Source organism: Punctularia strigosozonata (assembly GCF_000264995.1).
Source record: "Punctularia strigosozonata HHB-11173 SS5 unplaced genomic scaffold PUNSTscaffold_1, whole genome shotgun sequence".
Classification (NCBI taxonomy): Eukaryota; Fungi; Basidiomycota; class Agaricomycetes; order Corticiales; family Punctulariaceae; genus Punctularia; species Punctularia strigosozonata.
Window position 1 is genome coordinate 4,644,893 of NW_006767433.1, and position 27,545 is coordinate 4,672,437.

General features: G+C 54.2%; 10 protein-coding genes across 10 annotated transcripts; 5 read left to right on the forward strand and 5 right to left on the reverse strand.

Moving 5' to 3' along the window:
* Positions 1-216: 216 nt before the first annotated feature.
* On the forward strand, positions 217-2,083 carry PUNSTDRAFT_41867 (protein transporter; the record flags this gene model as incomplete). The annotated part of the gene is made up of 9 exons (XM_007379596.1): positions 217-226; positions 282-349; positions 403-682; positions 734-1,199; positions 1,241-1,412; positions 1,470-1,544; positions 1,597-1,737; positions 1,787-1,958; positions 2,016-2,083. The coding sequence occupies 9 exons, from the start codon at positions 217-219 to the stop codon at positions 2,081-2,083; spliced, it is 1,452 nt and encodes a 483-aa protein (XP_007379658.1).
* An 838-nt stretch (positions 2,084-2,921) lies between these two features.
* Positions 2,922-5,279, reverse strand: PUNSTDRAFT_110761 (carboxylesterase from carbohydrate esterase; the record flags this gene model as incomplete). Its single annotated transcript, XM_007379597.1, has 7 exons — positions 2,922-3,255; positions 3,313-3,609; positions 3,659-3,826; positions 3,886-4,644; positions 4,695-4,750; positions 4,797-5,116; positions 5,168-5,279. The coding sequence occupies 7 exons, from the start codon at positions 5,277-5,279 to the stop codon at positions 2,922-2,924; spliced, it is 2,046 nt and encodes a 681-aa protein (XP_007379659.1).
* Positions 5,280-6,896: 1,617 nt separating this feature from the next.
* Positions 6,897-7,466, reverse strand: PUNSTDRAFT_21924 (SRF-like protein; the record flags this gene model as incomplete). Its single annotated transcript, XM_007379598.1, has 5 exons — positions 6,897-7,031; positions 7,085-7,164; positions 7,219-7,294; positions 7,343-7,375; positions 7,431-7,466. Coding segments are annotated over 5 exons (360 nt in total), but the record flags the coding sequence as incomplete, so codon positions are not given.
* Positions 7,467-8,345: 879 nt separating this feature from the next.
* PUNSTDRAFT_96810 (guanine nucleotide-binding protein alpha-3 subunit) lies at positions 8,346-10,189 on the reverse strand. Its single transcript, XM_007379599.1, has 10 exons — positions 10,010-10,189; positions 9,862-9,953; positions 9,721-9,813; positions 9,607-9,668; positions 9,472-9,556; positions 9,356-9,420; positions 9,184-9,306; positions 8,995-9,130; positions 8,563-8,926; positions 8,346-8,505 (listed from the first exon to the last, which is right to left on the reverse strand). Exons 1-9 carry the CDS (start codon positions 10,143-10,145, stop codon positions 8,588-8,590), a joined length of 1,131 nt encoding a protein of 376 aa, XP_007379661.1. The 5' UTR covers positions 10,146-10,189; the 3' UTR covers positions 8,346-8,505; positions 8,563-8,587.
* A 710-nt stretch (positions 10,190-10,899) lies between these two features.
* On the reverse strand, positions 10,900-12,277 carry PUNSTDRAFT_140963 (NAD(P)-binding protein; the record flags this gene model as incomplete). Its single annotated transcript, XM_007379600.1, has 8 exons — positions 12,027-12,277; positions 11,914-11,978; positions 11,814-11,856; positions 11,549-11,750; positions 11,464-11,495; positions 11,217-11,410; positions 11,029-11,163; positions 10,900-10,974 (listed from the first exon to the last, which is right to left on the reverse strand). Exons 1-8 carry the CDS (start codon positions 12,235-12,237, stop codon positions 10,900-10,902), a joined length of 957 nt encoding a protein of 318 aa, XP_007379662.1. The 5' UTR covers positions 12,238-12,277.
* Positions 12,278-12,971: 694 nt separating this feature from the next.
* Positions 12,972-15,054, forward strand: PUNSTDRAFT_140964 (uncharacterized protein). The gene is made up of 4 exons (XM_007379601.1): positions 12,972-13,288; positions 13,346-13,494; positions 13,542-13,878; positions 13,930-15,054. The coding sequence occupies exons 1-4, from the start codon at positions 13,163-13,165 to the stop codon at positions 14,902-14,904; spliced, it is 1,587 nt and encodes a 528-aa protein (XP_007379663.1). The 5' UTR covers positions 12,972-13,162; the 3' UTR covers positions 14,905-15,054.
* A 42-nt stretch (positions 15,055-15,096) lies between these two features.
* Positions 15,097-16,556, reverse strand: PUNSTDRAFT_140965 (uncharacterized protein; the record flags this gene model as incomplete). Its single annotated transcript, XM_007379602.1, has 3 exons — positions 15,097-16,038; positions 16,100-16,382; positions 16,428-16,556. The coding sequence occupies 3 exons, from the start codon at positions 16,554-16,556 to the stop codon at positions 15,188-15,190; spliced, it is 1,263 nt and encodes a 420-aa protein (XP_007379664.1). The 3' UTR covers positions 15,097-15,187.
* Positions 16,557-19,130: 2,574 nt separating this feature from the next.
* PUNSTDRAFT_118135 (E1-like protein-activating) lies at positions 19,131-22,066 on the forward strand. Its single transcript, XM_007379603.1, has 13 exons — positions 19,131-19,592; positions 19,646-19,743; positions 19,799-19,889; positions 19,941-20,087; positions 20,153-20,303; positions 20,358-20,520; positions 20,571-20,715; positions 20,770-20,928; positions 20,979-21,167; positions 21,223-21,348; positions 21,397-21,512; positions 21,576-21,747; positions 21,804-22,066. The coding sequence occupies exons 1-13, from the start codon at positions 19,188-19,190 to the stop codon at positions 21,963-21,965; spliced, it is 2,124 nt and encodes a 707-aa protein (XP_007379665.1). The 5' UTR covers positions 19,131-19,187; the 3' UTR covers positions 21,966-22,066.
* Positions 22,067-22,152: 86 nt separating this feature from the next.
* PUNSTDRAFT_81314 (glycolipid transfer protein) lies at positions 22,153-24,988 on the forward strand. The gene is made up of 5 exons (XM_007379604.1): positions 22,153-22,319; positions 22,372-22,570; positions 22,602-22,737; positions 22,793-24,751; positions 24,810-24,988. The coding sequence occupies exons 1-4, from the start codon at positions 22,208-22,210 to the stop codon at positions 22,979-22,981; spliced, it is 636 nt and encodes a 211-aa protein (XP_007379666.1). The 5' UTR covers positions 22,153-22,207; the 3' UTR covers positions 22,982-24,751; positions 24,810-24,988.
* An 884-nt stretch (positions 24,989-25,872) lies between these two features.
* PUNSTDRAFT_130382 (uncharacterized protein) lies at positions 25,873-26,574 on the forward strand (the record flags this gene model as incomplete). The annotated part of the gene is made up of 1 exon (XM_007379605.1): positions 25,873-26,574. One exon carries the CDS (start codon positions 25,873-25,875, stop codon positions 26,572-26,574), a length of 702 nt encoding a protein of 233 aa, XP_007379667.1.
* Between the last annotated feature and the right edge of the window lie 971 nt (positions 26,575-27,545).

Here is a 27,545-nt window from a genome sequence, read left to right on the forward strand (position 1 = left end):
AGCTTGTTTGAGGGGCCCTGTCTGCTACGTACATTGTCACTCCTACGAACTATCCTTGATCAAGACCCTAGGTCAGGGCTTACGCGGGTTCACGCCCCTGGCGTATATTCCCACGATCTTACAGGAATTGATTGCCACGTCGACGCGAGTGACTTGTTTGCTGGCACTCTTTCTCGTTTCGCATTCACCCCATCCGCTCCTTCGTCCGCTGCAGTCATGAGCGGCTGTATGTCCTCCTACGCGTATGCACCTTATTGGCCTTTACTAACGACGAATTTCAGTTCGGTTCTTGAACCTCGTCCGGCCGTTCCTGCCCATCCTCCCAGAAATTGCTTCGCCGGATCGCAAGGTATGACACATTCCGTCAAACTCGCGTTTGCGACGCGCTAAACGTCCATCCAGGTTCCCTTCAGGCAGAAGATACTATGGACCGCCGTCACCCTTCTCATCTTCTTGGTTTGCTCCCAAGTGCCCCTGTACGGAATCATGTCGTCCGACTCGTCCGACCCGCTTTTCTGGATGCGTGCCATCCTCGCCTCCAACCGTGGAACCTTGATGGAGCTCGGAATATCTCCTATCCTTACTAGTGGAATGATCATGCAACTGCTCGCCGGCGCGAACCTCATAGAGGTCGACTTTTCGCTCAAGGAGGACCGTGCTCTATTCAGTGGAGCGCAGAAGCGTACGTGTCGTGGTCTATTCGGACGCGTTTGTCCATTGACATGTCCCACAGTCTTTGCTCTCATTATCTCCTTCGGTCAGGCTACGGTCTACGTCCTCACGGGTCTGTACGGCACGCCCTCGTCGTTGGGTGCTGGCATCGTCCTTCTGCTCATCCTCCAACTCGTCACGGCTGCCTTAATTGTCATACTTCTCGATGAGCTCCTGCAAAAGGGATACGGTCTCGGATCCGGTATCTCCCTCTTCATTGCCACCAACATCTGCGAGTCTATCGTCTGGAAGGCGTTCTCGCCCACCACCGTGAACACCGGCCGTGGTCCCGAGTTCGAGGGTGCTGTGGTTGCCCTCTTCCACCTCTTGTTCACCTGGAACGACAAGGGTCGTGCCCTTCGCGAAGCATTCTGGCGCGAGAGACTGCCCAACCTCATGAACATCTTCGCTACAATCATCGTCTTCGCTGTTGTCATCTACCTCCAGGGCTTCCGCATTGAGATCCCCGTTAAGAGCAACCGCGCTCGGTATGTTATCTTCGTCTAGCGCTCCTACCGGTGCTGACGAGTGTACGAAACATCAGCGGCATGCGCGGTACCTACCCGATCAAACTGTTCTACACCTCCAACATGCCCATCATGCTCCAGTCTGCATTGACCTCCAACGTTTTCATCATCAGCCAGATGCTAGCCACCCGTTTCCCGGATAACATCCTGGTCAAGCTCCTCGGTGTTTGGGAGGTCAGCAATCATGTCTTCACTCATTAGTCCCACTCACACCCTGTTTTCTGTTTTCAGCCCATGGAGGACTCCCCCCAGCTTGAGGCTACTGGTGGTATCGCGTACTACATATCGCCGCCCCATACTATGAAGGTACGCGAGTTTCATTACAGCACGGACCCGTCCGAAAATGAGCTTGTGCCAGGCCGCTATCCTTGATCCCATTCATACTGCCATCTACATCGCATTCATCGTGTCAGCATGCGCGATGTTCTCCAAGACCTGGATTGAGGTTTCTGGCTCCGGTCCACGAGACGTTGCCAAGCAGCTCAAGGATCAGCAAATGGTATGCCGGTGTTACATGGTTCGAGCAACGTTCACTGACGGGTATGCAGGTGATGGCTGGACACCGTGAGGGCTCTATGTACAAGGAACTGAAGCGCGTTATTCCCACGGCCGCCGCATGGGGCGGTGCCGTCCTTGGCCTGCTGTCCGTCGCCGCCGATCTCATGGGCGCGATTGGTAGCGGCACCGGTATCCTCATGGCAGTCACGATCATCTACAGCTGTGAGTGCTGAATCGCGTTACTTGCATCCCCCGTCACTCACCTCGATCGATCTCCAGACTGGGAGATTGGCATCCGTGAATCCGACAGCCCCGAGATGGCGGCTCTCAGCGACATGATCGGATAAACGCTGGACGATGCGCAGGAATGCGAGGCGTCTGCTCTGCCTTCATCACTCTGTGATCCTTCTTCACCGCCGTCCGAGCCCAGCGCTGCGCGTCTGGTAGCTGTGTCCGGTTGGCGAATGAACGATGATGGGCGTGAAGATGTGCGTGCGCGCCGGCTGGAACTGTGTCGGATCGCAGGCGCGGGTGCATGATGTAAAATTACTCCATAGGCACAGCTAATGCTAATGCACGAGAATGCTGAGAACGACAGTGGGCGAGGCGCCTATGAGTGGACAAGCTGGTGTGTACGTATCGCAATGTATCGGCCTTTTCTGACCGTGAGATGTTGCTTCGTCGGCTCCAGTCACTTCGTTGGACGAGCGTCCTCCATGCCCCACTCCCGTTCTAGAGCCTCCTCTCGGACCGTAAACTTCTGACGAGCTGCTGCAACTTGCGTCACCAATGAGCCGCGGCGAGCACGGTCTTTCGTGTGAATCTTGTGAAGTTGTGATCCCTACCGTTTGTGCTGTGACCGCACGCCCATCGTACGTGCGACAAGGCAACGGGTTGTTCCACTATGCGGACCTCGCCGGTAATATACCTACCTACCACAGATGTTGACTGAGGGAGTGCGCGTCACTACGGCTAGCTCGAGGCCAAGGCCCACCCTGGGTTCGAACGAAGTCTCAGGTACTTATCCTGGTACCCTCGTGTTACTCCGCCGTTGCCAGGATAACAGGATCCAGACATGAGTAGCCAAAAGAACTGACAACTGCATAACTACGACTCCACAACGCAGCGCGTCCGTTAGATCAGCACAAACTCGTGTCCATGAAACAGTACGATTACATGACAGTTCTAATCATAGTAGTCAGACGGTAACCCGAGGAACTTGCATTGAGACTCTTCTTGGAAGGTAGTCATCCGTGGCGGCAAATTCATTATCCTTAAAGCTCTGTCATGCCGTTTCGTGAGAGGCTCCCACCTATCAGTATTCTCCACGACATCAAGCGTGTTCATATACCCGCGCACGCTCAAGTATGCAGATAAGGGGTTAGGGTCGTGGTTGTGCGCGAAGGCGGTCCAGCTATCGGCGACGAGCTGCGAAAATGACAGATCGTTTGCATCGCGGAAAGGAAGTTGGTATTGGCCCAGCGTTCCCCAAACAAAGTGAAGCTCGCCCGTATGGCACCTGAGTCGAGAGTGCATGAGCGATGAGTAGATTGGATGCACAATCTCAGGGACATACTTAAAGTATTCCTGAGATGGGTCGCCGTGGGGGTGGGTTGATGTGATCGGGGCATCACATACTGGGGGATTCGGGTTGAATGCAGGTGTTTGGTAAGACCGATCGAACTGATAGAACCATATATTTGGAAAGACGTTATGATCCGAAGCCGAAATAGCATGGGCTTGATCCAGACAACGAAATCCGATGTCCGTGCTTAGACGAGCGGTGACGTTGAAGATATCGAGCGTTGCGTTTGCTCCGGATGGGACAGGGAAGAGTCCAGACGATTGAACCTCCGGCGCAGAAGGACTCGACCTATCTCATATTTCAGTATCTATATCCGTTCGTTGAGACTGCCACATACAGAACAGCAGCGATTTCACGCGTGACGTTTGCGGTTCGAGGATAGCCAGTAAAGGCTGAGCCGTCATCACGCATGATCCCCGTGACAATAGGCACATATGCGACAGGACTAGAGCCGTCTACCGGAAGCTGCTTGGACGTGACGTATGTACCGTCGACAACAATAAATCTGGCAATATGGGTGTAAACATCTGGTGGGGATATGGCACGAATAGATGGGATACGCACGACGCAGCGGTGGGTAAGTCGACCAGTGTGTTGGGATCAACAGAGCGAAGGCAAGACAGCACCGCGGCGGAGTCCGTCATGTTACACCCGGTTGCAACCAATAACGGATCAATAACTATGGGTTGCAGCTCCGCGATGGTGTAGTAGACCGAGTAGCTGGTGGCATAGTTCTCCCCAGCCAGGTTGCTCATGGGAATAGCAGCAGAGAATTTGTTGATCGCCTTCGGACTAGCCAGCAGAGCTCGGGTCGCAGCGGCCCCGGATGACTGACCGACGATGGTGATACGAGTTGGATCGCCTCCAAACGCGGATATGTACTTTTGGACCCAAGAGAGGGCAACAGTTATATCGCCGATACCGAAGTTGCCGTTGGTGACACCATCAGAGAGAGCCAGGAACCCGAGGGATGACAGACGATAATTGATGTTCACGACAACGACGTCTCCTCTGGAAGCCAGATTACCGCCGTCATATATGGCGTCGTTCCCGCTACCACCGACAAACGCTCCACCGTGTATGAAAAACATGACAGGCTTCAAGGAAGCAGCACCCGTCTCCGGTCCGGGTATGAATGGAGTAAAAATATTGAGAAAGAGGCAATCCTCACTGCCGGGGGTTCCGATTTGAACGCATCGAGATCCGTAGTCTGTAGCGTTGAGAGACTTCTGAGTGCCGTTATACAAGGTGGAATAGGTGAATCGCTTGGGGGTATTTGCATATGGAATTCCAAGAAACCGGAAAGACAAATGATCCCGATATCTGACAAACTGTCAGCTCGCGCGCTCATAGCAGACAAGTAGTGCACGTACCCTGTGACCGTCAGATCTTCCGCGCCAACTGATAATCTCCATCGAGGATCTTGATCCTTGTGAAATGAGCACCTATGCGTGAATGCACGATATGGAGCTTACTTGTAGACTGGCAACGCGATACGGTGCGCTTTGAGAGCACAAGACGGGCAACACTCTCTGACATGAGGAGTTCTTCACTTTGGCACCTCCCGTAATCGTTGTACACGTGTTGGCGGACGCGGGCGCGATCCAATATTCTTGCTCAGCCGGGTATCGTCCTTGAAATGAAAGGTACGCCAGAAGTGATGCTATATCTGAAAAGAAATGAAGCCCGTTTGCAGAGAGCAGAGATTCGCTCAGAGCAGCACAAGACTGGACAGCGGCTTGACCACTACGTGGTTCGAGAAGAATGGCACCTGCGTGTTCGGTGGCGCTAGTCCCTGGTCTAGAGTGAGCAAACGCTAAGTTCTGATCCCAACGGTATACTCAACAGTTCAAATCGTTTTGGTATAGAAGTGAAAACGAGCTAGACAATGATTTGGGAGATGGGGTCGCAGCCACAAGAGGCAAGGCCAACAGGTAGGGTGCCAGCGTCGCGATCATGTTGAGGATCAGAACCGTTCGGTATGGAGGTGGGCTGGATAGTAGGAACGGTAATTTATACGATATGTCCACCATAAGAAGGGAGAAAGCCTTGACTTTTCTGCATATCGGGCCGTGCTGGAAAGTTTCACTTGCCATGCGAAGCCATCGGTGGCGAGGACAGCTCGCGCGGCACCGTGCTGTATGACCGAACTTGAGGACGGACGTGATACTTTACGAAACAACAATGCCACGTTCGACACCCGGGTGAAATTGAGATGCCAGCAATACAGCGTCCTTTTCGCAATCCTTGGACTTGGATGCGCCGTTGAAGCATCATCAGCCTAGGTACTGCCATCGATGTATGATCCGAGAGTTGTAGAGTGCGACACTCCGTCCCACTGAGCACGGGATTGGCTGCGATGGACGCCGGAGCCGGCTGCACTTGACCAACAAGGATCTGATAGGTGCAATGTTGCCATATGCCTGCGAAAGGAGTACCGACAGAAGCTAGGATTCAGTACGGCCCGGCTTCCTTTGGCAGTCCTTGATCGCGCCTTGGAGAGATGTAGCATGAAGGCATATCGCTTACAGGGGCTGCCGAGCCGAGTGCGTTGTCGTCAGTCGAGGTAGTACCCTGTTGAGGGTCACCAGCGGTCATTCGACAACGATATTGATGACTGGAGCACGTGCTGTGGAGGCCGAGTCGGTCCGGATTCGTTGCTTGGAAGTATCGTAACTGCGAGCGGTGCCCAAGCTTCAAGCTTTAGCCAAACTGGATAAGTGCCGATCCCCAACGTACATGTAAGCTATTATTTGATAAACGGTACTATGAACACGACGGGAATGGCTATTGTGACATGCCCGGGCCCGTAAGCCGCAAACAACCTTTGTCACCCGTTTTGGGCCTCCGCGCGATGTTCACGCAACAAGTTCGAAGGTTCTGGGGATGATGTTCCTCCTTCAGTGCGTGTGCTCGACATCGCTACATCTCCATCGGAGGTTTTGGGCTCGGCACAGATCACCTCGAGCCAACTCTGACGACGGCCACTTCCACTGGCGGCAAGTGGTGAACTCCGCTCTGCCGACATCAGCGATATCAGTCCAATGACCACCAAGGAATCTCTGAAAAAACGTACGAGCCTGCTTCATCGATTCGGGGAATGTATCCGGTTCGAATAACGCGCCGGTACTCGAACTGTTGTTAGTGCGCGAAGGCGACCTCGGAGATTGATAGCGAGCAGACGATGCGCGGTGACGCTGGTCCCCTGATGATACAAGCGGCAGCCCGGAAGCACCACGCGGCCGTAACCCTGTTGAGTCTGATACGCTGCCGGAGCTTGAGGGAGGCGCGTATGCATAAGGATGTGGTGGATGATGCATGGCATGCGCGGGCCGTGAGCCGAATGCCAATCCAGCAGAGACATTGGTAGGGTGATGATATTCCCTCCGCGGTGGATATGGATCATTTGGACGGCGACGCTTCGGTGAGGGTGAAGCTTGACGAGGAGCAGCAAAGGAAGAGGAGGCGTGCCGGACACTATCACCTGGTTGACCCTGTGAACGATTCAGGAACAGCGCCAGACGGGGAGACAGTGTTGCTAGAAAGACACCTTCACATACCGGAACACCAGCGTGATCCGAGATTCTGCGCAATCTTGCATGCCCTAGGTTTCCGTTCTGTACGTCGTCTTTATCCTCCTCGCTTGCGCCCGCGTCATGTTGACCGCCGTTGAAGTCTGCCGGTGTCTTAAGGTCCGCTTCTCCACGGAACTAGAGCCTTTGAGTGTGAACTGTGCTAGGGTGTGTCGCACCATGACACTCACAGCCAATCGCCGTTGCGTTAACGTGTCGATGTCATCGGAACAATACTGAAAGAGTCTTGTACCATGGCCGGGTCGATTTTCTGAAAGATCCCGTCAGCATTGTGTACGCAAGGTGAGGTGACCTATGATAGTACCAAATATGATGACTGCAATCTCCACCGAACAAAGCACGCCTAACTCATATGCCTTCTTCAGTAGACCCGATTTGCGCTGATGCCCGAGTTAACATCAAGATATAGGGTTGTTGGAGAACCCAACCTTGACGAATGTGATAGCACGATTGCGCTCGTTCTACAAGAGGACGAAGGTAAAGGTGGCTGGAGAAGAAACGCGTTGATGACGCAACTGGGATCGGCTGTATCTCAATCTTCTTTCTCCCCATCTTCCTCGTCCGTACGATCGCAATGCTGTCTGGCTGGCGGTCGTTGGGGGGCAGCGCCCCACGAATGGCCGTGCGACGTAGTTTATATATCCGACCTGTCCAATATCTTACCTCAGATGGTCTGGCACCGATTTGCTCTAATAATAACGACAGCCTTTGCCTTCTCCAGCCATTCTACGGCACAGCTCGCCCTGCGCGCCCCCTTTTGATTTGGGCGCACAGGACACGTCGCCATTGGCCCCCGCGATTCCTCCTGCTCCGCGCCCGAGGTCTGCCTCAACCCGCTTCGCGCATCGATGCGTAGAGCTGCTCAACGCAACATACCGCGTCTCCACCACTTCACGGGCAGCAACCATAAATAGATCGATGGATCAATGGCAGAGACGTTGGGGAAAGTGATCCTATGTTTAGTCCAGAGAAGCGGACAACGAAAGTTGCTGTGGATCATCGCTTCTTCGTCGCCATACAGAAAGCGCTATCTATAGTACCCGCGGCCAGTCAGCAGATGTTCGTTCATACTCGGAGCACGGTTCGGGCTAAACGTCCATGAATGTCGGAACTGCATAAACTTTTGGTATCTCCACGCAGCCGGCTTCGGGATCACACGCAACTGGTCACGAACGCGTGGTACCATTCAGGTTCATGAGCAAGCGTCTATAGTTGGCACATATGCAATCGTCTTTGGCGATAATTGGACATTGTCTCGTTCTTCATTCATAATCACTGAGAGCCGTTCCACGGGGAGGATAAAAGTATACGCACCACCCGCATGGCAATCTAGGTCAATCCCAGAAGGTTTGCCGCACCAGATGAACGTACCCCCAACATATATTGATATAATACATTCTGTGCGTCCATTATTGACGGTATATACGGTAAGGACGAGGCACGACAGCAGCGCGTTGTCCGAGCACATAACGAGAACGAAGGGTGTCCGTGCATGGAACACCAAACCAAGCGGCGGACATTCCCGGATAGCGATGAAAGTAATCCAACTTGACACACCAGCGACCAGGCATCCCAGAGTAGATAAATGAAGCTGATAGATGCTACAGCTTCAGTTACGGAGAAACGACGGAAAGAAGGTGTGGCGTACCAACATATGGAACCAAGGACCCAGCCTATAATATACCGGAGTCACGGAGTGCATTCTTAAAGATGGACTCCTTAACGGCGGTAAACACGATGCGCACGTTCGCCGTGTCAGTCGCTTGAGTAAGATGCGGGAAGACGGTCAGCTTCGCCCTGTTGACCTGCATGAATCGCCAGTAGATATATTTTGCCGCCTTGTTGATGTCCGATCCGCCTTTGTACTCGGGAAAATAAACGTTCAGGGGCACCTTTGGCAACTTTTTCTTGAAAACGTCAATCTTATTCATGAAGAGTACGATAGACGTCCGAAGGAACCAGCGAGAGTTGACGATGGATTCGAAAAGTTGCAAGGATTCCACCAGCCGATTCTGGAGGCCCACGAGCCTTAGTACCACGACGGGAAAAGACGACGAGAGAAGGATCGTAGTGCACTCGCCTGTTTCATGTCCTCTAGTAACACTTGGTCGTACTCGCTGAGAGCGACGCAGAAGATGATGCTCGTCACACTTTCGAAGCAGTGTATCCACTTCTTCCGTTCTGATCGCTGACCGCCAACATCGAACATGTGTATTCTTTATGAAACTAGATGAGTGATGGTGGCGACGTGATCGATGGACCAACGTACGTCGCACCGCCCATGTGAAATCGAGTCTCCACGACGGACGTGCTCTTCGCACGAGCACGTAAGACGTCAGTTTCGTCAGGGACGTAATCACTTGAACCTATACGTAATGCGGATTTGAGGAAGCTAGAGAGTAGGTTAAGCTTTATAATGGCACGTTTAGAAGAGAACATACTGTGTCGCGTTATCCATGAGGTAGTACTGAGAGCGTTGCTCGAGCACGCGTTCTATAGCAGGGTCCTGACGCGACAAATCAGTGGTCTGCCTCTTCTGCGGCGGCGAACACCGTACCTGCCACACATGATGTATAGCACGAGCCATTTGAGGAGGTAGTTGAATCATTGCGGATCGAGATGATGAGGACAATGGCTCAGGCCTGCGACGGAGGGCTCAGTCTTGCAATGGAATGGTGGGAGACAGCCTTACATCGCTATGAGACATGAATCAGGAACGGGAAGTTCATATGCGGCAATCGCCTTCGCGTGAGCCTAAGGCACCTTGCAGTGAGAGAGAGACAACTATGGGGTAAGAAGTACGAACGGTGTTTTCAGGATGGGTACATTGTATGTGGAAGGTGTCCATAGCTCGTACGAGAGCCTGCGCGGAGTCAATGAGGTTCCGGTAGATGATAGGCTGTGCGAGATGAGGCACACGACTTCAATCCAACACTAATAGTCGTACCTTGTATGCCTCCAGTTCGTCCTGAGTGAACCCGTTCTGATGTATGATCTTCATCTGCTTGACGATCGTCGTCTTTCCCGACTCGCCGGATCCTACGAGCGCTGAACGTGAACCCTCTACGGGCGATCCGAGTCACAACATGCCACACCAAGTAGCAGAATCTTGCATTCTCGTTTAAACTGTTTTCCGTCTTGCTCGAGCTGCTTGTCGATAGCTCGCGAGCGCGCTTTGGCTGCGGACGAGGACGATGCCTGCGAGTTGGACCTCGAGAGGGAGTTGCCCATCGTCGCTGACGGTGGAAGCACCCAGTCGTTGTGCGCAGTATCGCGTGGAAGAGGAGAGGGGAAGGCGGCCCCGGGCGAAGAGCGCGTAAGACGGCGGCAGTGGGAGCATCAATGCAACGCGCTGCAACGCGCCGGGGTGGTCGACCCCGAAAAGGAAATGTTGAGACACATATGTATGTCAAAGCTTGCCAGTGCACACGATCATCTATCTATGTACCGCCATACAAGATCCCGCACAAGTATCGCGACCCAGCTCCCCTCGCTCGTCGCCGGTACAACCAGTGGCCACCAACACTCCCCGCCCACTACGGTTGATGCCACTTTGGTGCGGACCCTGATTTGCGCGAGCGCGCCCTGAAGGCAGTGATGTCAATGCTCTCAGACTTCGCGAAAAGGAGTGCGGCTCCGTGCGGGGTTCTATTCTCAAACGTGCCCTGAGACAATTGTCTGAAGCGTGCTTTGCTCGCTCCTCATGATCACACGTTACTCGTCTAGAAATGGTTCCAGTAAGTATAGTTTGCTGTATATTGCCCCCCGGATGCTATCTAGCAACCCACATTCTTGCGGTGAATCGCACATGCTAACAACAGGTGGCTCACGCAATCAGAATTCCGAGCGCAGTTATGATGGGAGTGCGTGGCCCGCATACTTGACCGAATCCCGGCAACCACACATTTAGTCTTATCGGTACCGTGACAAAACGCGGTCATAGATAAACGTCTGCCATGGAAATGGTGTATTGCAAAAGCACAGTCTAAATCGTCAAATAATCTGCAACAACCGATGCTAGGTCTGGGAATACCTCGCGTACGGTGTCAAGCGTATCGTTCTAGAGGGTTCAGATATAGGAAATCGTTCGAGGGACGGTTGTCGTCGTACTCACCCAGAGTTTCTTCTGCGCTTTGGCGCCCTCTGCGCTGCACATATAGTCGCTTTCCTCCGTGAACGCATAGTCAAGAGAAATGTATGCTCCCTTCAAAGAGTCCTCAGCATCAGCGTGGCCCACGGCTGCAAAGACCTGATCGCCATGTGAGCCAACAGTGCGCATAAAATACAGGATAACGGGCGTACGATCTGTCGTGATCCTTGTTCTGTCGTTCGGGCCAATAGGGCATCCATCACTGTGAACATCAAACCGGCTACACCGCTGCTTAGGTGGCGACGAAGCCCTGAGATGCAATAGCCGGGATTAACGCTCGCACAGATGACGGGTGAAGTCGGCGGCAGGTGCTCATTGAGGGCCTTGATAAACATCGAGTTCAATGCTGTCGAACCGATGATTAGACCACACCACGAAAGCGCAGTGCATTTGACGGACTTTTGGATAACGCATACCTTTCCCGCAATACTCTGTGTTGTGTCGCGATCAGTCACAACTTGTATAGGAACAGCTGTCAACCTACCGGGGGTTGCAATACGACGGTTCGCTCAGCTTGCGGAGAACGTTACCGCTGTGCATAACTTCATCATCAAACCCGACATTCCAATATCCCGTGTCGCTGACGACTTGGACGATTCGCGGTCTGACGCCGTATTTGTTCGCAGTGTCGGTGAGAAGAGGGAGAAATGACAAGGTGACGATGACGGCAGAAAGATAATTGACAGCTATACTGCGTCCAAGAATTGCGTGAGTCACGAATAGTTCTCGATACACTTTCCGGCGCGTACGCAGTCTCAAATCCATCTTCAGTTGCGGAGTAACCTGGCAGTCCTACAGAATATCAAGGCGACCACCCTCCTCCTTGAAGTTGTTGACGAATTCCCTCACAGAGGAGAGCTTCGCAAGGTCCACGAGCCGTAGCTCAGCGTCGTAGCCAGTATCTCTTTTGAGCTCTGTTGAGGAGGGATCAGCGAGTGCGAGGCCAGCGAGATTTGATGTACCTTGCACAGACGCAGTTCCTCGTGCCTCATCCCTGGCGGTAAGAACGAGCTTCGCCGGACCCATCTTCGCGAGATGTTTCGCAGCTTCCAATCCTAGCCCTCCGCTGCTTCCGATGACCATCATTGTTTTCCCGGATAGGTCAGCATGGACTACGGGTGGTACCGTGCGCCATTGCATCCGTATAAGGTCCAAGAATGTTGTTCTGGCCATCTCAGTGCTCGAATGGTCCGGATACCGAAGGGTGAGGTCGAGGACGACGTTGAATCAAGAGGCTCGCGCAGGCTTGAGTTATAATGTGCTGCATGATCCATTCTCATGCCTGCGCAGTCGGAAGTGGATTGCGCGTCACCGCGGCCCACGTAGCGACCCATCTAGAGGATGCCGACTGTACGCGCGAAGCATGGCAGTTCAAGAGGGACAAGTGGAAGCGACCACGGAGGCCGACGCAATGCGCACTGATCCACTTCAGTCTTCGACTACTGTAGTGTGTACACAAGGCTGCTGGGCTGCTTCTGACGCGTGCAATGTTGCAGATCTTCGGAACCGACCTCCAGACCAAACCGCACGGGCTGGAAGATCCCAACAACCTCTTCTTGGCCGACACCTTTGCCCGATACATGCAGAAGATGATATACATGCACAGAGCGCGCCTGTCCACCTCTGTCGCTACCTGGGCTGTGCCTGATGCGCGCAGCATAACAGCGGAAACATCGCAGGATTACTTGCAACCTGGCTCAATTCTGGAAGCAATGGTCGGTCGTGTATCGGTAGTAAATTTCAGACAGTCGAGGCAGAGTCCGCAAAAAAACAAGTTGGCTTCGGTAACCATCGCAGGAGACTGAGGGCTCGGACTTGGCTTGAAAGCTTGACGGGCCGCGCCGTCGTCTCACACGGTGTGAACCCGCCGGCGCGCGCAGCGGTTACCAGCAACGACTTGTTTTCATGCCACTTGGACCTCCAACTCGAGCTGCAAGACGGCTAGCTCTGCCAGCGTTTGTACAGCCGTGGATAGCAGCGTGTTCCGCATAACGACCGAAGAACAACGTCGGCGCATTTACATAGGCCGTTCGGTTTCCCCGAGACTCCCAGTTCCGCCTCCGTCTTCACAGCGAATCCTATATACCGCGCCGATACCATGCAAAATATCGCACCACCTATGAGACATATTGGCCTCGTAGCACAGCCCGCATATCGAACTGCGGCCTTTGTTCCGTCGGCTACAGGCGTCTTGTCCACCCCGACTGCGGGAGTGCCCTTGCTCGTACGTGCTTGCAGCATTCCTCTAGCTCGGAAGGCCGTGACTTATGCGGTTTGACAGAGGCGGCAGACCCCGTCGAGTTCTGCCAGCAGCGCGGTACAGTCCGACCCTACTGCCAGTGATGGCTCTGCTTCGGCAAGCGCTAGCGCATCTGGGAGTACGGGCTCCGCGTCAAGTGTGTCCTCAGGTAGTGACTCCGGAACCGCATCGTAAGTTATTTGTACATCCTCTGACCCTACTGACACTTTACGCACAGCAATTCCGCTTCAGGGTCAAGCTCATCGAGTAGCACCAGTAGCAGCACAACTTCCTCCACTTCTTCCTTTACATCGTCCACCACAACCACTTCGTCATCCACATCAACGACCACCTCATCGACCACGAGCACTTCCACTAGTACGACAACGTCTTCAAGTACAACCAGTACAACAACCTCATCCTCAACATCTTCGACGACCAGTCTCACCACATCGTCCTCGACATCTATCACAACGGATTCCACGTCCACAACCACGACCCCATCTACAACCGTATCAGGAAAGACGACAATCACGTCATCGTTTGTAACAACTGTCGATGGAAAGGCAACCACAGTGCGTCGCTCCTGATTCCGCCACTCCCTTCGCTCATTGCAAAGACCTCAGATTTCTTCGTTGATACCTACCACCCTACCGGATAGCCCAAGTTCCTCATCTTCATCGCACACGCGCACAGTGGGCATTGCTGTCGGCGCCGCTGTCGGGATTGTCCTTTTGGTTACCCTCCTGCTCGCTGCCCTGTTCAGACACCGCCGGGGAAAGCTCAAGCAGCTCTGGTTCCTCGATCGTCTTAAGCGACATCGACGACGGCGTGAGCTCCTCGCCGGAGAGGACTTCGACGACGACGACCTTGACCTTCAACCTGGCTCGCGGTATCACGACTATCCGCCTTCCCGCGGCGTTGCCACACCTTCGCATATGCATACGCCATCGGAAAGCACTGCTTCGTTCAGGGGCCCCGCAATGCGTATTCCTGATTCCCCTCCTTATGCAAGCTACGCCGATCCTTTCCGCGCATCGCTACCCCATACACCGAACCTTGCGGACACTAATCCCTCATATGAACCGAGGCTGTTTCGTCCACGAGCATCGGAGTCGGGAAGCATATTTCGCGAATCTGTTTGGCCGCCTCCTGCCGATTCTAGTCGGCTTGTCGATCCTTTACTCGAGGGACCAAGCCAGGTACGATTCAGTGGTATCATCGAGGATGTGATGGGCCCCCCAAAAGCGAACGATGACGGTCACAAGGAAGCGTCGCAATCCTCATTCGCAGATCACAACCGGAGCAACTCTTCTCTTCTATCGTCCGATACGCCCTCTACACCACCTCACAACCGCAGCGACTCGATGACCGCCCTATTTTCAGCACTCAGCCAAGAGCCGCCTGCTTTGTCTAGCATGGACGTTACGACAGGGACCGCAAGAAGCGGGGTCCCGAATACGACTCCCGTGCACTCAAGCCCGCTAGCTGAGAGGACACATACTAGAACACCGTCAAACGAAGCCCGGCCTCAATGGCTGGATCGACATCCACGCCACTCGATGGAGCATGAAGGCCCAGTTCCTACCCCGCACTTCTGATCACATTGTCTATGTTGGATTCTCTGTAATGCATGGCAATCTGCCTGATTGACCAGGACAATGGATTAATACCTGCTAAGATACGTACTTTACGGGATTTGCTTGTATAGCGGCCGACAGTCACAGGACTCGCATAATGCTATCATCAACCAGACTGACATGATCGACTAGGTGGATTATAGGGGTATATAAGTTCTTCATACTTTTCGTGGATTATTTTTAGGAAGCGTCATGGGTACGTTTCGACCTTCGCGAACCACCTGTTACTAGTTAACCACTACCCTTAACGTGTGCGAGCACCGATCGCCACCAAAGGACGACGGACGACGGCGCTCCGGCCTCGATTATCTGTCCAGATCTCGGAAGCGCGAGCGCAAGGGACCGGTGCGCGTCGCAAGCATGCACCTCCTTTTTGGCAGTTGCTGTTTTCTTCCTCTTCTTCATCGACGAATTGCGGGTTGCCACCGTCGGACATATAGCGAGACGAGAACAATACATAACGCATGTCGGCGACTGCGGTGCGCGACTCAGTGTGGAAGAACCGAGCACGTCGGGCGGAAAGTGCGCGTTGGATCGCGCGATCCGCCGCCTCGTCTTCTTCATCCTGCTGTTCGTCCACGGCGTCGTTGTTGTCTTCCGTAGGTGGTACAGTTAACACGAAGTCGGACGACGGAGGCTCGTCTTCGATTTCTTCGTCTAGAAGTGAAAGTCGTGAGGGTGGACGTGGAGGTGGGACGTCTAAATCCTCCATTTCATCGTCTACAGAATCATTGTCGAGGTCGGTCTCTTGGTTAACGTGAGCTCCTGACTGTCCGTCGGACAAGGAATCTTCAAAGTTGGTTCCGTCATCCGACGCGTGGAATGAAAACGTGCTCTCGCCGTCGGATCCAACGTCTGATGAATCTTCGCCAACCGCAAGCACGTGGACCGACGTTTTCTCGTCCTCGAAAGAGTCAGAATTGGATCCGAAAAACTCGCCGAATTCGTTGGCCAAGGAAACTTCGTCGTACGAGGCAAATGTCTTCTTGATAGGAGAGCGACCTGAGGCACGAATTGTCTCGTCGTCACCAAAGGAGAGCAAGTCTTCGCGGGAGAGCTGTACCGGCGGAGGTGACAACGGGTGACCGGTGACCGCTGTGCGCTGAGTGTGAGACCAAAGCCCGTCAATGGCATATAAACGAAGCAACAAGCTCACAGGACGAGAAGTTGACAAGCTCGGAAGAACTATCTTCCTTTTGACCGACAATGACATTCACACCGGGGGTCGAGCCTGGTTCCAGCCCGGTTTGTAGAGTAGCATTTGAATCACTTTCGTTTCCCGGTCCCAAGAGTGCGGAAGGAACTCGAAAATGAAGAGTGAGCGGGAATGAAGAAGTCTCGGGAGCCACCCCGTCTTTGCTGCGGAAGGCACGACGTTGGGAATCTAGGTCAGAAACCACGGTCTTGACATTGGAAAAGTGGTCGGGGATGGGGCAGCGCTAACGAAGAGTGAGCCAAGTCCAGCATATTGAGGAGGGGCATACCTGTAGCATCTCAATGGACTTCCGTTCATCGCGAGCGAAGTGTCTGTCGCATTGCTGAGCTTGGAGTAGGCGCAAGCGTGCACGGGCCTCGCTGGACTGTGCTGGGGTCCGCTTGTGACGGTTGGACATCTGAGAAGTCTGGTATAATACAAAGCAAGCCCACAGACGACTTGGGGCACATAAACAAGCCAATTTATGGAAATTCGACAGAGGCGTTGCTCATTGTTCAGTCGCCGGAGGCCACGGTGAGCAGGGGCCACGCCTGGCGTCGCATCCCCGGCATTTTTGACCAGGCAACCCGTGCGTGAGATTGCGAGAGCTGACAGATTCATGCGAGTGAAAGGTCAGGCGTGCAACGGCGCAGTCCGTACGAGCGAAAAGGCCCCAGTCGTTCACCTCAAGTAGAGCTGGCAGAATCGCTACGGGTGGCTGCACTCCTGTATCTATCACATGACATTCCAATGTTACCCTGCAGCACCGCGCTGCCGTCTGGACGAAGCTGGGTACCCAGACATCGGCCTCTCGACCAACAACCGGGACGATAAGTAGAATCTCTCTGCAATATCGCATCTCTGCCATGACATGCGATACTGTCCCCAGTGGTAACGGCCAACCATCGAAGGAAGCAGCGGTGGCCCGCCTTATAGCAGCAGGTGAGCTCCGATTGTCCTCGCGTTGCTTCACGGCATGCTCACAGGCTCTTGCTACAAAAGATGCCGAATTTCGCTTGCATGTCAATGCAATGAGCGCAGACGAGGTGGATAGACATGTAGAAAGGCTCGCTGAAACAGTGCGAACACTCAGATCCCGCCGCAACGAGCTCGTCCCCATATCCAAACTGCCGTCAGAGCTACTGCTGGAAATCTTCTTGAACCTCCCGGAACGTACTGCTGGAAGGCAACCTCGGCATATCTGGCTCCAACATGCAGAACGTTTGACCGTCACACACGTATGCCAGTCATGGCGCGCCCTCAGCACCAGCTCCGCAGCTTTATGGACGAATCCCTCTTTCGAACTCCATCCATCATTGACAGCAGAACTACTACGCAGGTCGCAGGGTGCGCTGCTAAATCTGCAGCTGGATCGCAATCATTCACGAAGGAAACGTCCATCGCCTCTCATCCCTGCCGCCTTTGCAGAAACGAAGCGGATACGCGCGATTGATATCTCAGGCGATCTGGCACTGTTCGACCGCATACTACCTTCACTGAAGCAGCCTTTTTGGCCTGTTCTCGAGGAGATACGAGTTTCCTGGCGCGGTCCTGGCTACGGGGAATTGGATAGTTTGTCCGAGTCCGCGATGCCGCGTCTAAGACGCCTCTCCCTAGATTGTATCAGACTTCCTTTACATTCCAGTCTTTTTGGGGACTTAACCGCGCTCTCCATGGAGAATCATACCGGGAATATTGTCGCTGAACGGGTGCTCCCGAGGCTCTCGTGGGTCGATCTGGAGTCGCTACTCGAACGTTCGAGTCGCCTACGCCGGCTTCATCTAACAAATCATCTCCCCCTTGAGAAACCACCTCGATTCATCACTCTCGTATTGAACAACCTCAGGTGGCTCACGGTGAACGACCAGACGGAGTCCCTGACACACTTCCTCTCGTGCCTCTCCGCACCCGCCTTGCGGTCGCGCAAGTTTACCGTTCATAAGGCCGATGGCCATTTGGGTGACCCTGAAGACAATCATCGTTTGGCCGATGAAGCTCAAGTTGCCGATATCATCACTGTTCTTACCGAACACCTAACCGCTTACCCTACAATACGGATCAAGGAAGCTTACCTGGGCTTGCCCGACATCGAGATCCGCGGATGGTCCTCTGGAATGCGCGACAATCCAGAGATTTCGTTGAAGATCGACTGCTTCCACCGCGACCCCATATGTCTGCGGGAGCACGTCGAGACCGTGAGGCCGCTCATAGCTCTGCCGTTCCTCGCCGACATCACCCGCTTGATCTTCAAGCCCGAGATAGGCATTTCCTACCAACCCGACTGGGCGATCAACGTCGACTTCTTGCCACTGTTGCAGATACACCCGCATGTGAAAATGCTCCAGATCGGAAATGTGCTATCCTCAGATTCCGAGGATTCGCCCTACAATCTCATTGCCGGTAACCTTGCCGCATTGAACACCGTTTTCCAGGCTCTCCATACTCCGGACGCATATGGTTCCGTCCCGTATCCAGATCTCCAGGAGATTGTCCTGGAGGACGTGAAAATCGGTCCCGTGCGCGGTGCTCCCGTCTGGGCGCATGATCACCTGCCTCTGGAAGGCTATGTGACCGACATCGCAGATTGTCTGTCTGAGAGGGCGAAGATGGGACATCCGGTGGCGCGGCTCCTAATGAGAAGCTGTGTTGGTGTATCGGAAGAAATTATAACGCGACTCCGAGGGACTGCATGCACAGTAGATTGGGATGGGCAGGGAGCTGCACGGCAGGACGAAGACGAGTTGACCGATTGGTGAAGAGCCCAAGAGCCGTGTTATTGCCGATATCAAACCATTCGGGACGCGAATGTAATTATGTGTCGGTAGGACTGTACGTATATTATTGTGCTGTAACATGCCCGTGTTCAGGGGCATTGCCAAATCGGGTACGCAGGCGCGCGTTGCTGCGACGCGTTTCCATATCATTGATCTCTGCTCCCGAGGCGGAAACTTCAATCGATATTTGCTCGTTCACGTTTTGTCTATCGCCCACACCGTCTCTGAAGAGAATCGACGCAGTCAATAATCGCTGAATCAGCCAACGCACTGTTATGACGCAGCCGAGCTCGTCCTTGGTCCAATTCACGCCCTTCGCCTCTGTCGTGTCGCCCGCGTTCTGGCACGCTCTCACCTCGCTGAAGATCGATGTACTGCGACTGTCGGATGCACCCATACCGGTGACTGCGTCGTACTCGGTGGGACGCACCGTGCATGATCGCGAGACAGGCCGAGATGTGGCGCTCGGGTGCACCATCGGTCTCGGAGAGAACGCGTTTGACAAGGTCAACCGAGGAAATGTCGCAGTAACGAGTGGCGGCGTGCTGGGCCCAGCGGAGACGCATGAAGGAGGCCCGCCTCTCGTTGTGAAAGCCGACGGCATCTTCAAGAACTTCAACACGATAGAGGAGTTCAAAGCAGCGGACAAGAGCAAGTTGTTCAACGAGGTAGCTGACGAGGTGCGTCGAATGTCGTTGATAGTTAGTCTAACGGCTGAACTACCAAATAACAGATGTGGAAGACAGCGATCACTACGCGGTCACCCGAGGCGCTGACCAAGTTTATCATGATCGCTTATGCCGATCTGAAGAAGTACAAGTACTATTATTGGTCCGTACGTTCTACCCTGGTTTTATCAATGCTTGCGTGTCCTGACGTGAAATAGGTTTGCTTTCCCCGCATTCCTATCGAAACCCGCATGGGAGATCTCGCCCGCAGGTTTGACACCGGCCGATAAACAGTTTACGATGCCTCAGGCATGCCTCACTAGCTTCACGGCCTGGACTGATTTGTTGACGAGTTATTAGTTGATGTCAATCCACACTGCTCTTGCAAATCGATCGCACCACGGACCGTACTTTCTGGCTCGGCCCTCGCCAACGCAACCATCTGAGTACGAGGTCGGAGCGATACAGGAATATGACAGTTTCTTCGAAGGCGTTGCGAGCCAGCAGGTAAAACCATCTAATTGATGTTAACGCACTAGTTCACATGAATTCTCACCCGTTTGACATGACAGCAAGTTATCGGTTTCGTCGACCCCTCGGCGCTAGCAGAAAACCCAGGCTGGCCACTACGAAACTTGCTTGCGTTTCTTCGCGCATTGTGGCCCAAGACTGCCCAGGGTGTTCGTATTATCTGCTGGAGAGACGAAATTGTCCCTATAGAGGGTATGTCCTTTTTCTCGCATTAATACTCTAAACGATGTTCATTCCTCGTATCAGGCACGTCTTGGAAATCTCGCTTTGGTGTCTTGTCGCAGCCTTCCTCTCCAGAAGCGGCTGCTGACGCTGCTGAGCGCCCCAGCGCCGTGGGTTGGGAAAAGAACGTGCAGGGTAAACTTGGGCCTCGAATCGCTGACTTGGCGCCCATGATGGACCCGACGCGGTATGTCGGCTTTCGCTCTCGCTCCCGACAATGTTCATACGAGTAAATAGGCTCGCGGATCAGGCGGTCGACTTGAATCTCAAGCTAATGCGCTGGCGTATCCTTCCCGCGCTTGATCTTGACAAGGTGGCGCAAACGCGATGCTTACTTCTTGGCGCCGGGACTCTCGGTTGCTATGTGGCGCGAACGCTCATGGTGGGTATACTTGCCAAATATGTTCTGATTATCGTTGACCACGAGAATTGATAGGGATGGGGAGTTCGAACCATTACCTTCGTGGACTCAGCTCGCGTGTCGTTCTCGAACCCCGTCAGGCAGCCGCTTTTCGAGTTCGAGGACTGCCTCGACGGGGGCAAGCCTAAAGCGGCGTGTGCAGCAGAGCGCTTGAGGAAGATATTTCCCGGCGTCGTACGTGATGTTATTACGCTGTCAGGTCGTATCTTGCTCACGACGCGTAGAATGCGAGTGGCCACAGCTTGTCCATTCCCATGCCCGGTCATCCGATTCCAGCTGGCTCGGTCGAACAGGCGAAGAAGGACGTGGAGACTTTGGAAAAGCTCTTCGACGAACATGATGTCGTCTTTTTACTCATGGACTCGCGCGAGAGCCGATGGTTACCGACAGTGCTTGGAGCAGCGAAAGGCAAGGCAAGGTGATGTTACTCCGTTGTACGGGCTGATGAACCTGACAAGCCCATGGCAGATTGTCATGAATGCTGCGCTGGGTTTCGACACATTCCTTGTCATGCGTCACGGTGCCCGCTCATCCAATGCTAATGGGACAAGACTTGGTTGTTACTACTGTAACGACATTGTTGCGCCCGCGGATGTAAGTCCAACATTGACTATGGGGTGTCCTCCTCTCACTCCTGTTCAGTCGTTGACCGACCGTACACTGGATCAAATGTGTACAGTGACGCGACCTGGTCTCGCGTCCATCGCATCATCGACAGCGGTCGAGTTGCTTGTGTCGCTTTTGCAGCACCCGGATGGGTGAGAGATGCATCTTTCTGCCCAATCTGACGCGTGATCTATTCTGACGCGGGATCCCTTTAGAATCAATGCTCCAGCGCCTCCTCCTCAAGCATCAACAGATCTATCTGACCCGAACGCCTCCGCGAGCATACTCGGTCTCGTTCCCCACCAATTGCGAGGCTATCTGGCGCAATTCAGGAATATACCCATCGTTGGCGCTGCGTACGATCGTTGCACAGGTTGTAGCGAAACGGTATGACTACGACTCTGCGTGGCTAAGAATATCTGGGTAATTGTTACCACACACAGGTGCTGCAAGCTTACGAGAAGGACGGCTTTGATATGCTTCTCAAAGCTTTCAACGAGCAGAAGTACCTGGAAGTATTGACGGGTCTGGATAAACTGTACGACGAGGGCGAAGCAGCTCTGCAGGACATAGATTGGGCCGAGGAAGAGGAGGAAGAGGAGTGAGACCCAGTGACAGATGGTGGGTATCGTGTCTTTTGTGTATGACTAGGGAACTGCCGTATTTCTTGACCGCTGTATCAATATACATTGGAATATGTGACGAGCTTGAGCCAACTTCGAGAATGCGATGATGTAATCATTGCCGTTCCCGTTTCTCCACAACATGCGGGATCGTCGTGCCGAGCCGAGGGGCAGCATCCTGCTTGTCCTACGCAACATTGCCACGACCGCACTTCTCCCAGACCATGGCGCCCTACTTTGAGACGGCCAAGTCGTTTGCGGACGTACCCATCGGGGACGATGGTGTTGACACCGTCGCGTTCCTCGAGGCAAGCGATGCGCTCATGAACATGTTCGGTAGGACAGGCGTCTACCTGCGGCTTACAAGGTCTCACCACTCCATCACTAGATCTGCTTGGCATCGGCGTCTTCACGTTCGTCCAGCACGATCTCCGGATGAACATATCTGGCGTGCGACACCGGCACGATTCCCATACTGATCGCTCACCGACGCTGGAGAAGCTAGTACTCGCTGAGCACGACGACGGGCACAAGCACGCTACGGGCTGCCTAGTCCGACTACTGAGGCATGTTACAGTATACACTACGTCCCGCTGGACGGGCGCTCACATGCCGCAGGGGTTTGGCTTTCACACTCATCTCGCTTCGGAACACGCAAGCTGAGCCCAAGACACCTCTGCACGCAAGCTTCAAGAAGGCATACGACGTCACTCTTAAGCACCATCACAAATGGGCTATCCGGAACGTTGTTTACGTATGTCCTGACCTAGATGCTGTTTCTGTCCCATGTTGATTATGTGCTACCTTAGATTGCTCTACGGGCGACGCCACATCGAGCCGATTTCTACGCGCGTATTTCCGAGTCTTCACCTACTGCGCACGACGAGCACGCCCGGCTCGATGTCGAGCTCACCAAATGGCTCGCAGGACTCGACATCATAGTCCGGCATATGAAGGACTTTCTTGAACGCCACGATCTGGGCAAAGTGACCATTTAAGACATAGCTACATCGTGTTGGGTTTCCTGTTCTTGGGTGTTCGAGACGCTGCAGGGATTTATCACGAACTAGACTGGGCGTACATAAACGCTAGCTACGTTACACGCATTACCGGCACGCATTACCAAAAATTACGCGTCTAACATATCAATGATAAGGGGGGAGCATGAAAGTCATAAGCAAGAAAGTGGGAGATGCTCTACTGTCTCCGCTAAAGCATCTAGGGCATCGGCGACATCAGGAGTGACGCTTGCTGCGCTCTCCCTGACAAGCAACCTCCGCAGCGTAGAGCCTGCCTTGCCGTGAGCCTCCTTCCACGGCCTGAGCCTGCTCGGAAGCATGGAGGAAGATTCCAAAGAGATGTCTAGCGTGTGCAAGCTGGCCAATAACGGCTCCAGGCCCTCACCGGTGGGCAGTTCCAGCGCACCTATCAGTCCCCTCCCCGCTGCGTCACTGACTCGCAAGGTTTGCACGCCACGCAGCTGAGATATCAGGAGTAGCCAGTCTTGCACATCCATCGCGCGCTCCGCAACGAAGGTCTCGAGACCGCTGCCGAAGGCTCGGAGGGCGAGCATCGGGGCGAGCTTGACGTCGGTCTGTAGGGAAAGGGAAAGGGCGGGGTTCGCGCGCAAAGCTGCGAAAGTGCCGGAAAGCCAACCGTGGATTCGAAGGCTGCCCTGCGCGTCCTTTCCATCGAAGAGACCAAAAGCCAGTAGGGGTTTGCCTCGCATGTAGTGTGAATTGAGAGCGGATAGGAGATGGTCGAGAGCGCTTAGGCCAGTGGTAGTTGTGCAAGAAATGCTAGCGTCCGGAGGAAGGATGAGCAAACTGAGGAGGGCGGTGCAGGACTCGACGGCGTCGGTTACGCGCAACGAGCGCAGCGCCGGCATGTTAATAGAGACGTCTGCTTCCATGTCTTCCAGACCTTGAGCGGCGAAGGCCGGCAGAATGTGCTCCAAAGAAAGGGAGGCAAGTCCAGAGTTGTTGAGCAGCAGGTCCATGAGGCCCTGCGTGGACATGCGCGATGCAGACGGACTCTGTGACAGCGCCAGCTGGGTGAGGCCGTAAAAGTGGCGCGACCCCTCTGCGAAGCGACAGCCGTGTAGCGCGAGCGAGGACAACTTCGGTGCGCGGCCATCGAAAAGGGCGTCTGGGAGTTCGTACGTCGTTCGGGAGCCCATCGGAAGTTCCATGTGCAGCTCGAGGCTGGCGATGATGGGGGCGGGGGCAGAGAGCGCGGGTATCAGCTGCTCCATCTGTCTCGGGCGGAGGCTGAGGGTGGCATGGTGCGTCCGCGCGAGATTGTCGGCGAAGAAGCTCTGTGCGGACGAGACAATGCCCGATGCAACAAGGTCGGAGCGAATAGTGAGTGGAACGAGCGCAGCGCGTTGCTGAGCACGCAACCTCGATCGAGCGTTGAGGAGGTCTATACGATTCCAGAGAAGGGGTGCGCCAAGCGCAACCTGGCGCCACTGGTGGCAAACCTGGGTGAGCGCGACCCAGGCATCGGGAGAGGTGGAAGCACAGAGATCGCGGCAAGCGAAAAAGATATGGAGAAGAATTTCGGGAGGGAGGCGCGTGATGGATGCGAGAGTGTTGCGAGAACGGCGCAGGTGAAGGAGCGCATCCTGAGTGCTTGCGAGCAGGTTTGCTATGGTACTGTCTATGTTGCACCGGGCGGCATCGGCGAAGGGGTGACTGGTGAGAACGTTGGCGGTAAGCTGCTTTTCGGCGAGGAGGCCGTCATTGAGGATAGCCGTAATACGCGAGCTGTATCACACGACACGTTCAGTATAACTAAAGGAAGAGAAATACGTGAATGACGCACCTGACGGCCTCTAAGGATGTCATCTCTTCTTCGCAATAACCCTTTATGGTGTCGAGTCAGGCCCTGAATAAGCGCCGACAAATATCTAGTCTATGGAGGGAGGCGACAACCCTCTCTATGTCGAGTTGGGAGCAAAGGGTATCGTCGGGGATCTACGGAGACACGAAAGCAAATGAACAGCGAACGGGCAGAGAGAGAGAATGCGGGGGAAACCCAGAGCCATCTCGGCGGGTTGATATGCGACGGTCAGTGCGGGGGAAAGCGTGAGAACGTCGGCGCATTCCCAACGCGCCCTTGCTCATCGGCATCACCGACGGCAGTCTCGGGTTCACTTTTGTCCTCTCGGCCAGACGACGGCGGACGGGCACGGTGAAGCGTTCCGAGCCCGTCTCGGACTGGAAGCTCCATCGTCCGTGGTCCCTGTCCTTACTCGGTCGCATCGAAGTCGCATGAGCTCATCCAGTGCTATCCAGGCTCGTCCACACGACCGGCCGCGCCTTCTCGGCGTATTTGCACGCAATCCTGGAGAACCAAGCATCCATCGCCGCATACTACCATATGCACATGTCCTCAATCCCTATCTCGTGCCCTCGGAGATGAAGTTCGTGGGCGTTCGATTAGCTGACTACGAGTATCTTGACATTCGTGAGCTTCTATCAAACTCGCCTCGTTGCAGCCTGTGGTCGTCTCTATCCACCATGGCCGTGGCTACAGACCACCTATCCCACATGTTCGAGGACCGTCGTCCGCGATTTGTTACCAGTCCATATTCAACGAGTTCCTAGGAAGTCCTAGACTCGTGAGCCAGTCTCTCTGCACAATCCTAGTACAGTACGCAATGCTGGATCCAAGTACGTACGCGAGTTGTATCTGAGTAAGGGATATGCGAGGCAGGAATTTGTGTGCGCGGGGATATAGTGTGCAGAGAGACTGGTAGCACTGCATCGAAAGTGAGTACAGTGGATTTTTGAACTCCGCACCTACCATATCGGGATCGTCTTGACGCGCTCTCGTCGCGTCGCGTCGCGTCCACCGCAGCTCGCGAATCTGTCCCTGGCCGAGGATGCCACCCAAACGCAAAACTGGGCCTGAGAATGGGCCAACCTTTATCTACGAGACACCCGGTACAAGAAAACGCGCAAAGCGGCGGGTTTTCGAACCTCTAACCACGGAGCAGTTGCACCAAAGACAAGCGGAACTCCAGCTTGAACGCGAGCAGAAGTCAGCTAGCAACGCGCACGTACATGCCGAGGAGAAGCAGATTCAAGAGGACAAGGTGCAACAGAATACTGCTGCGCGCATTCAACGGATTGTTGCCGGCATGAAAGACGAGGGAATACACACTCTCCATGAGTTCCTTGTTTCTCTGTTCAGCACTCGAGATCAGCACCTCGCACGGCACGTCTCCCACCTGCTCGGTACCCACGGGTTCAAGATTCTCGATGCCATGCGGACCCGACGACCCGACATAGTTGTGCCATGGGCGATCGACGAGGTCGTCGACATTATCCGCTCTGAAGGTCGCAAGCTTCGTGATCTGTTGCAGCCCGACCACAAGAAACCGATTGCCCAGCGCCTAAACGAATTCTCGCTCAATCAGAAACTTGAACAGGCCACAGAGCTCGCCCCGACTACAGTGCGACTCCTACGGGAGATAGGAAACAGTGAACGGAAAGAGCCATCCTCACCCGAGAATCGGTCGCGTCGCAATGTCGATTTAGTGAGTATTCACCTAAAGCAAGGTCCCGCAAGCTCCGTCTTATGATGTATGGGCAGGTTTTCACCACTGCAATCTCGCTACTTGTCCAAGCCTATAACGAACGCGCAAATGAGATGCAGAGTACAATCGCCATGTATTTAGTTGCATGCGGCGCCTCAAGGTCGCAATTCGATGTCCTTCACCATGCAGGGCTGACTGCCTAGCCCTACCCCTGTCCCAGCCAGGAGGTCAGGCTGACCTCCGGGCGTCTCAGTTTTGGATGTTTGGGGTGTCAGTGCATAGCCCCAGAAGTACTGAATCCAGAACTGTTCTCGCACCTCACTTTATATTGGTAGTCGTTCCGTAATTCATCATATCCTCCTAAAACGGTGAGAAGGGCCTGGAGGATTATCCAGCGATCAAATTCCCACGGTTAGTATGTCAAAAAATCATGTTCTCCAAGCCGCTCCCACTGGTTATTTTTTCAGGATTTTAGAAGGCTCTCAAATTGCAGTATTCGTCAAACAATCGGTTTTTTAAATCGAAAGAAATGATGCTCATAATTCACCGTCCGTTTTTCACGACGGTTCCCAACTGAATCGCTACTCACCGTCTGACAACGCCTCTTCGTAACTATGACGGGCACCTCCATGAATATTCTGGCGATTTAAGGCGCTGTGGGCATATCTCCACTAATATTTTGGTGGAGATGTCGCCGGGAGGATTGCTCGCCGCCACCGTGACCGTGGGACTCCGGCGAGCTCGGCAGGGGGTCTGAACGCGCGTCGTGACACTGCCACGGTGAACGTGGGACACGGCTTGCGCGGCAAACGCGCGTCGTAGCACCGCCACGGTGAACGTGGGACCCGGTCTGTTCGGCGCCACGCGCGGCAAGGCACTGCCACGGTGAGCGACGCGCGTCGTGACACCGCCACGGTGAACGTGGGACCCGGCCCGCTCGGCAAACGCGCGTCGTTACACCGCCACGGTGAGCCATGCGAGGCACGTGCCGCATCGCCACGGTGAGCCACGCGCGT

Bases quoted from the DNA above. Each gene is read 5' to 3' on its own strand.
- PUNSTDRAFT_81314 (XM_007379604.1), top strand. From the start codon at position 22,208: ATGGCGCCCTACTTTGAGACGGCCAAGTCGTTTGCGGACGTACCCATC. The intron at 22,320-22,371 runs GTAGGACAGGCG...CTCCATCACTAG, and splicing joins TGCGCTCATGAACATGTTCG to ATCTGCTTGGCATCGGCGTC. The intron at 22,738-22,792 runs GTATGTCCTGAC...GTGCTACCTTAG, and splicing joins CTATCCGGAACGTTGTTTAC to ATTGCTCTACGGGCGACGCC.
- PUNSTDRAFT_140964 (XM_007379601.1), top strand. From the start codon at position 13,163: ATGCAAAATATCGCACCACCTATGAGACATATTGGCCTCGTAGCACAG. The intron at 13,495-13,541 runs GTAAGTTATTTG...CTTTACGCACAG, and splicing joins AGTGACTCCGGAACCGCATC to CAATTCCGCTTCAGGGTCAA. The intron at 13,879-13,929 runs GTGCGTCGCTCC...CAAAGACCTCAG, and splicing joins TCGATGGAAAGGCAACCACA to ATTTCTTCGTTGATACCTAC.
- PUNSTDRAFT_96810 (XM_007379599.1), bottom strand. From the start codon at position 10,145: ATGGGCAACTCCCTCTCGAGGTCCAACTCGCAGGCATCGTCCTCGTCC. The intron at 9,669-9,720 runs GTTCGTACTTCT...AAGGTGCCTTAG, and splicing joins GTACCCATCCTGAAAACACC to GCTCACGCGAAGGCGATTGC. The intron at 8,927-8,994 runs GCGAGTGCACTA...GTGGGCCTCCAG, and splicing joins TACTAGAGGACATGAAACAG to AATCGGCTGGTGGAATCCTT.
- PUNSTDRAFT_118135 (XM_007379603.1), top strand. From the start codon at position 19,188: ATGACGCAGCCGAGCTCGTCCTTGGTCCAATTCACGCCCTTCGCCTCT. The intron at 20,088-20,152 runs GTAAAACCATCT...TTGACATGACAG, and splicing joins AAGGCGTTGCGAGCCAGCAG to CAAGTTATCGGTTTCGTCGA. The intron at 21,748-21,803 runs GTATGACTACGA...TACCACACACAG, and splicing joins GCACAGGTTGTAGCGAAACG to GTGCTGCAAGCTTACGAGAA.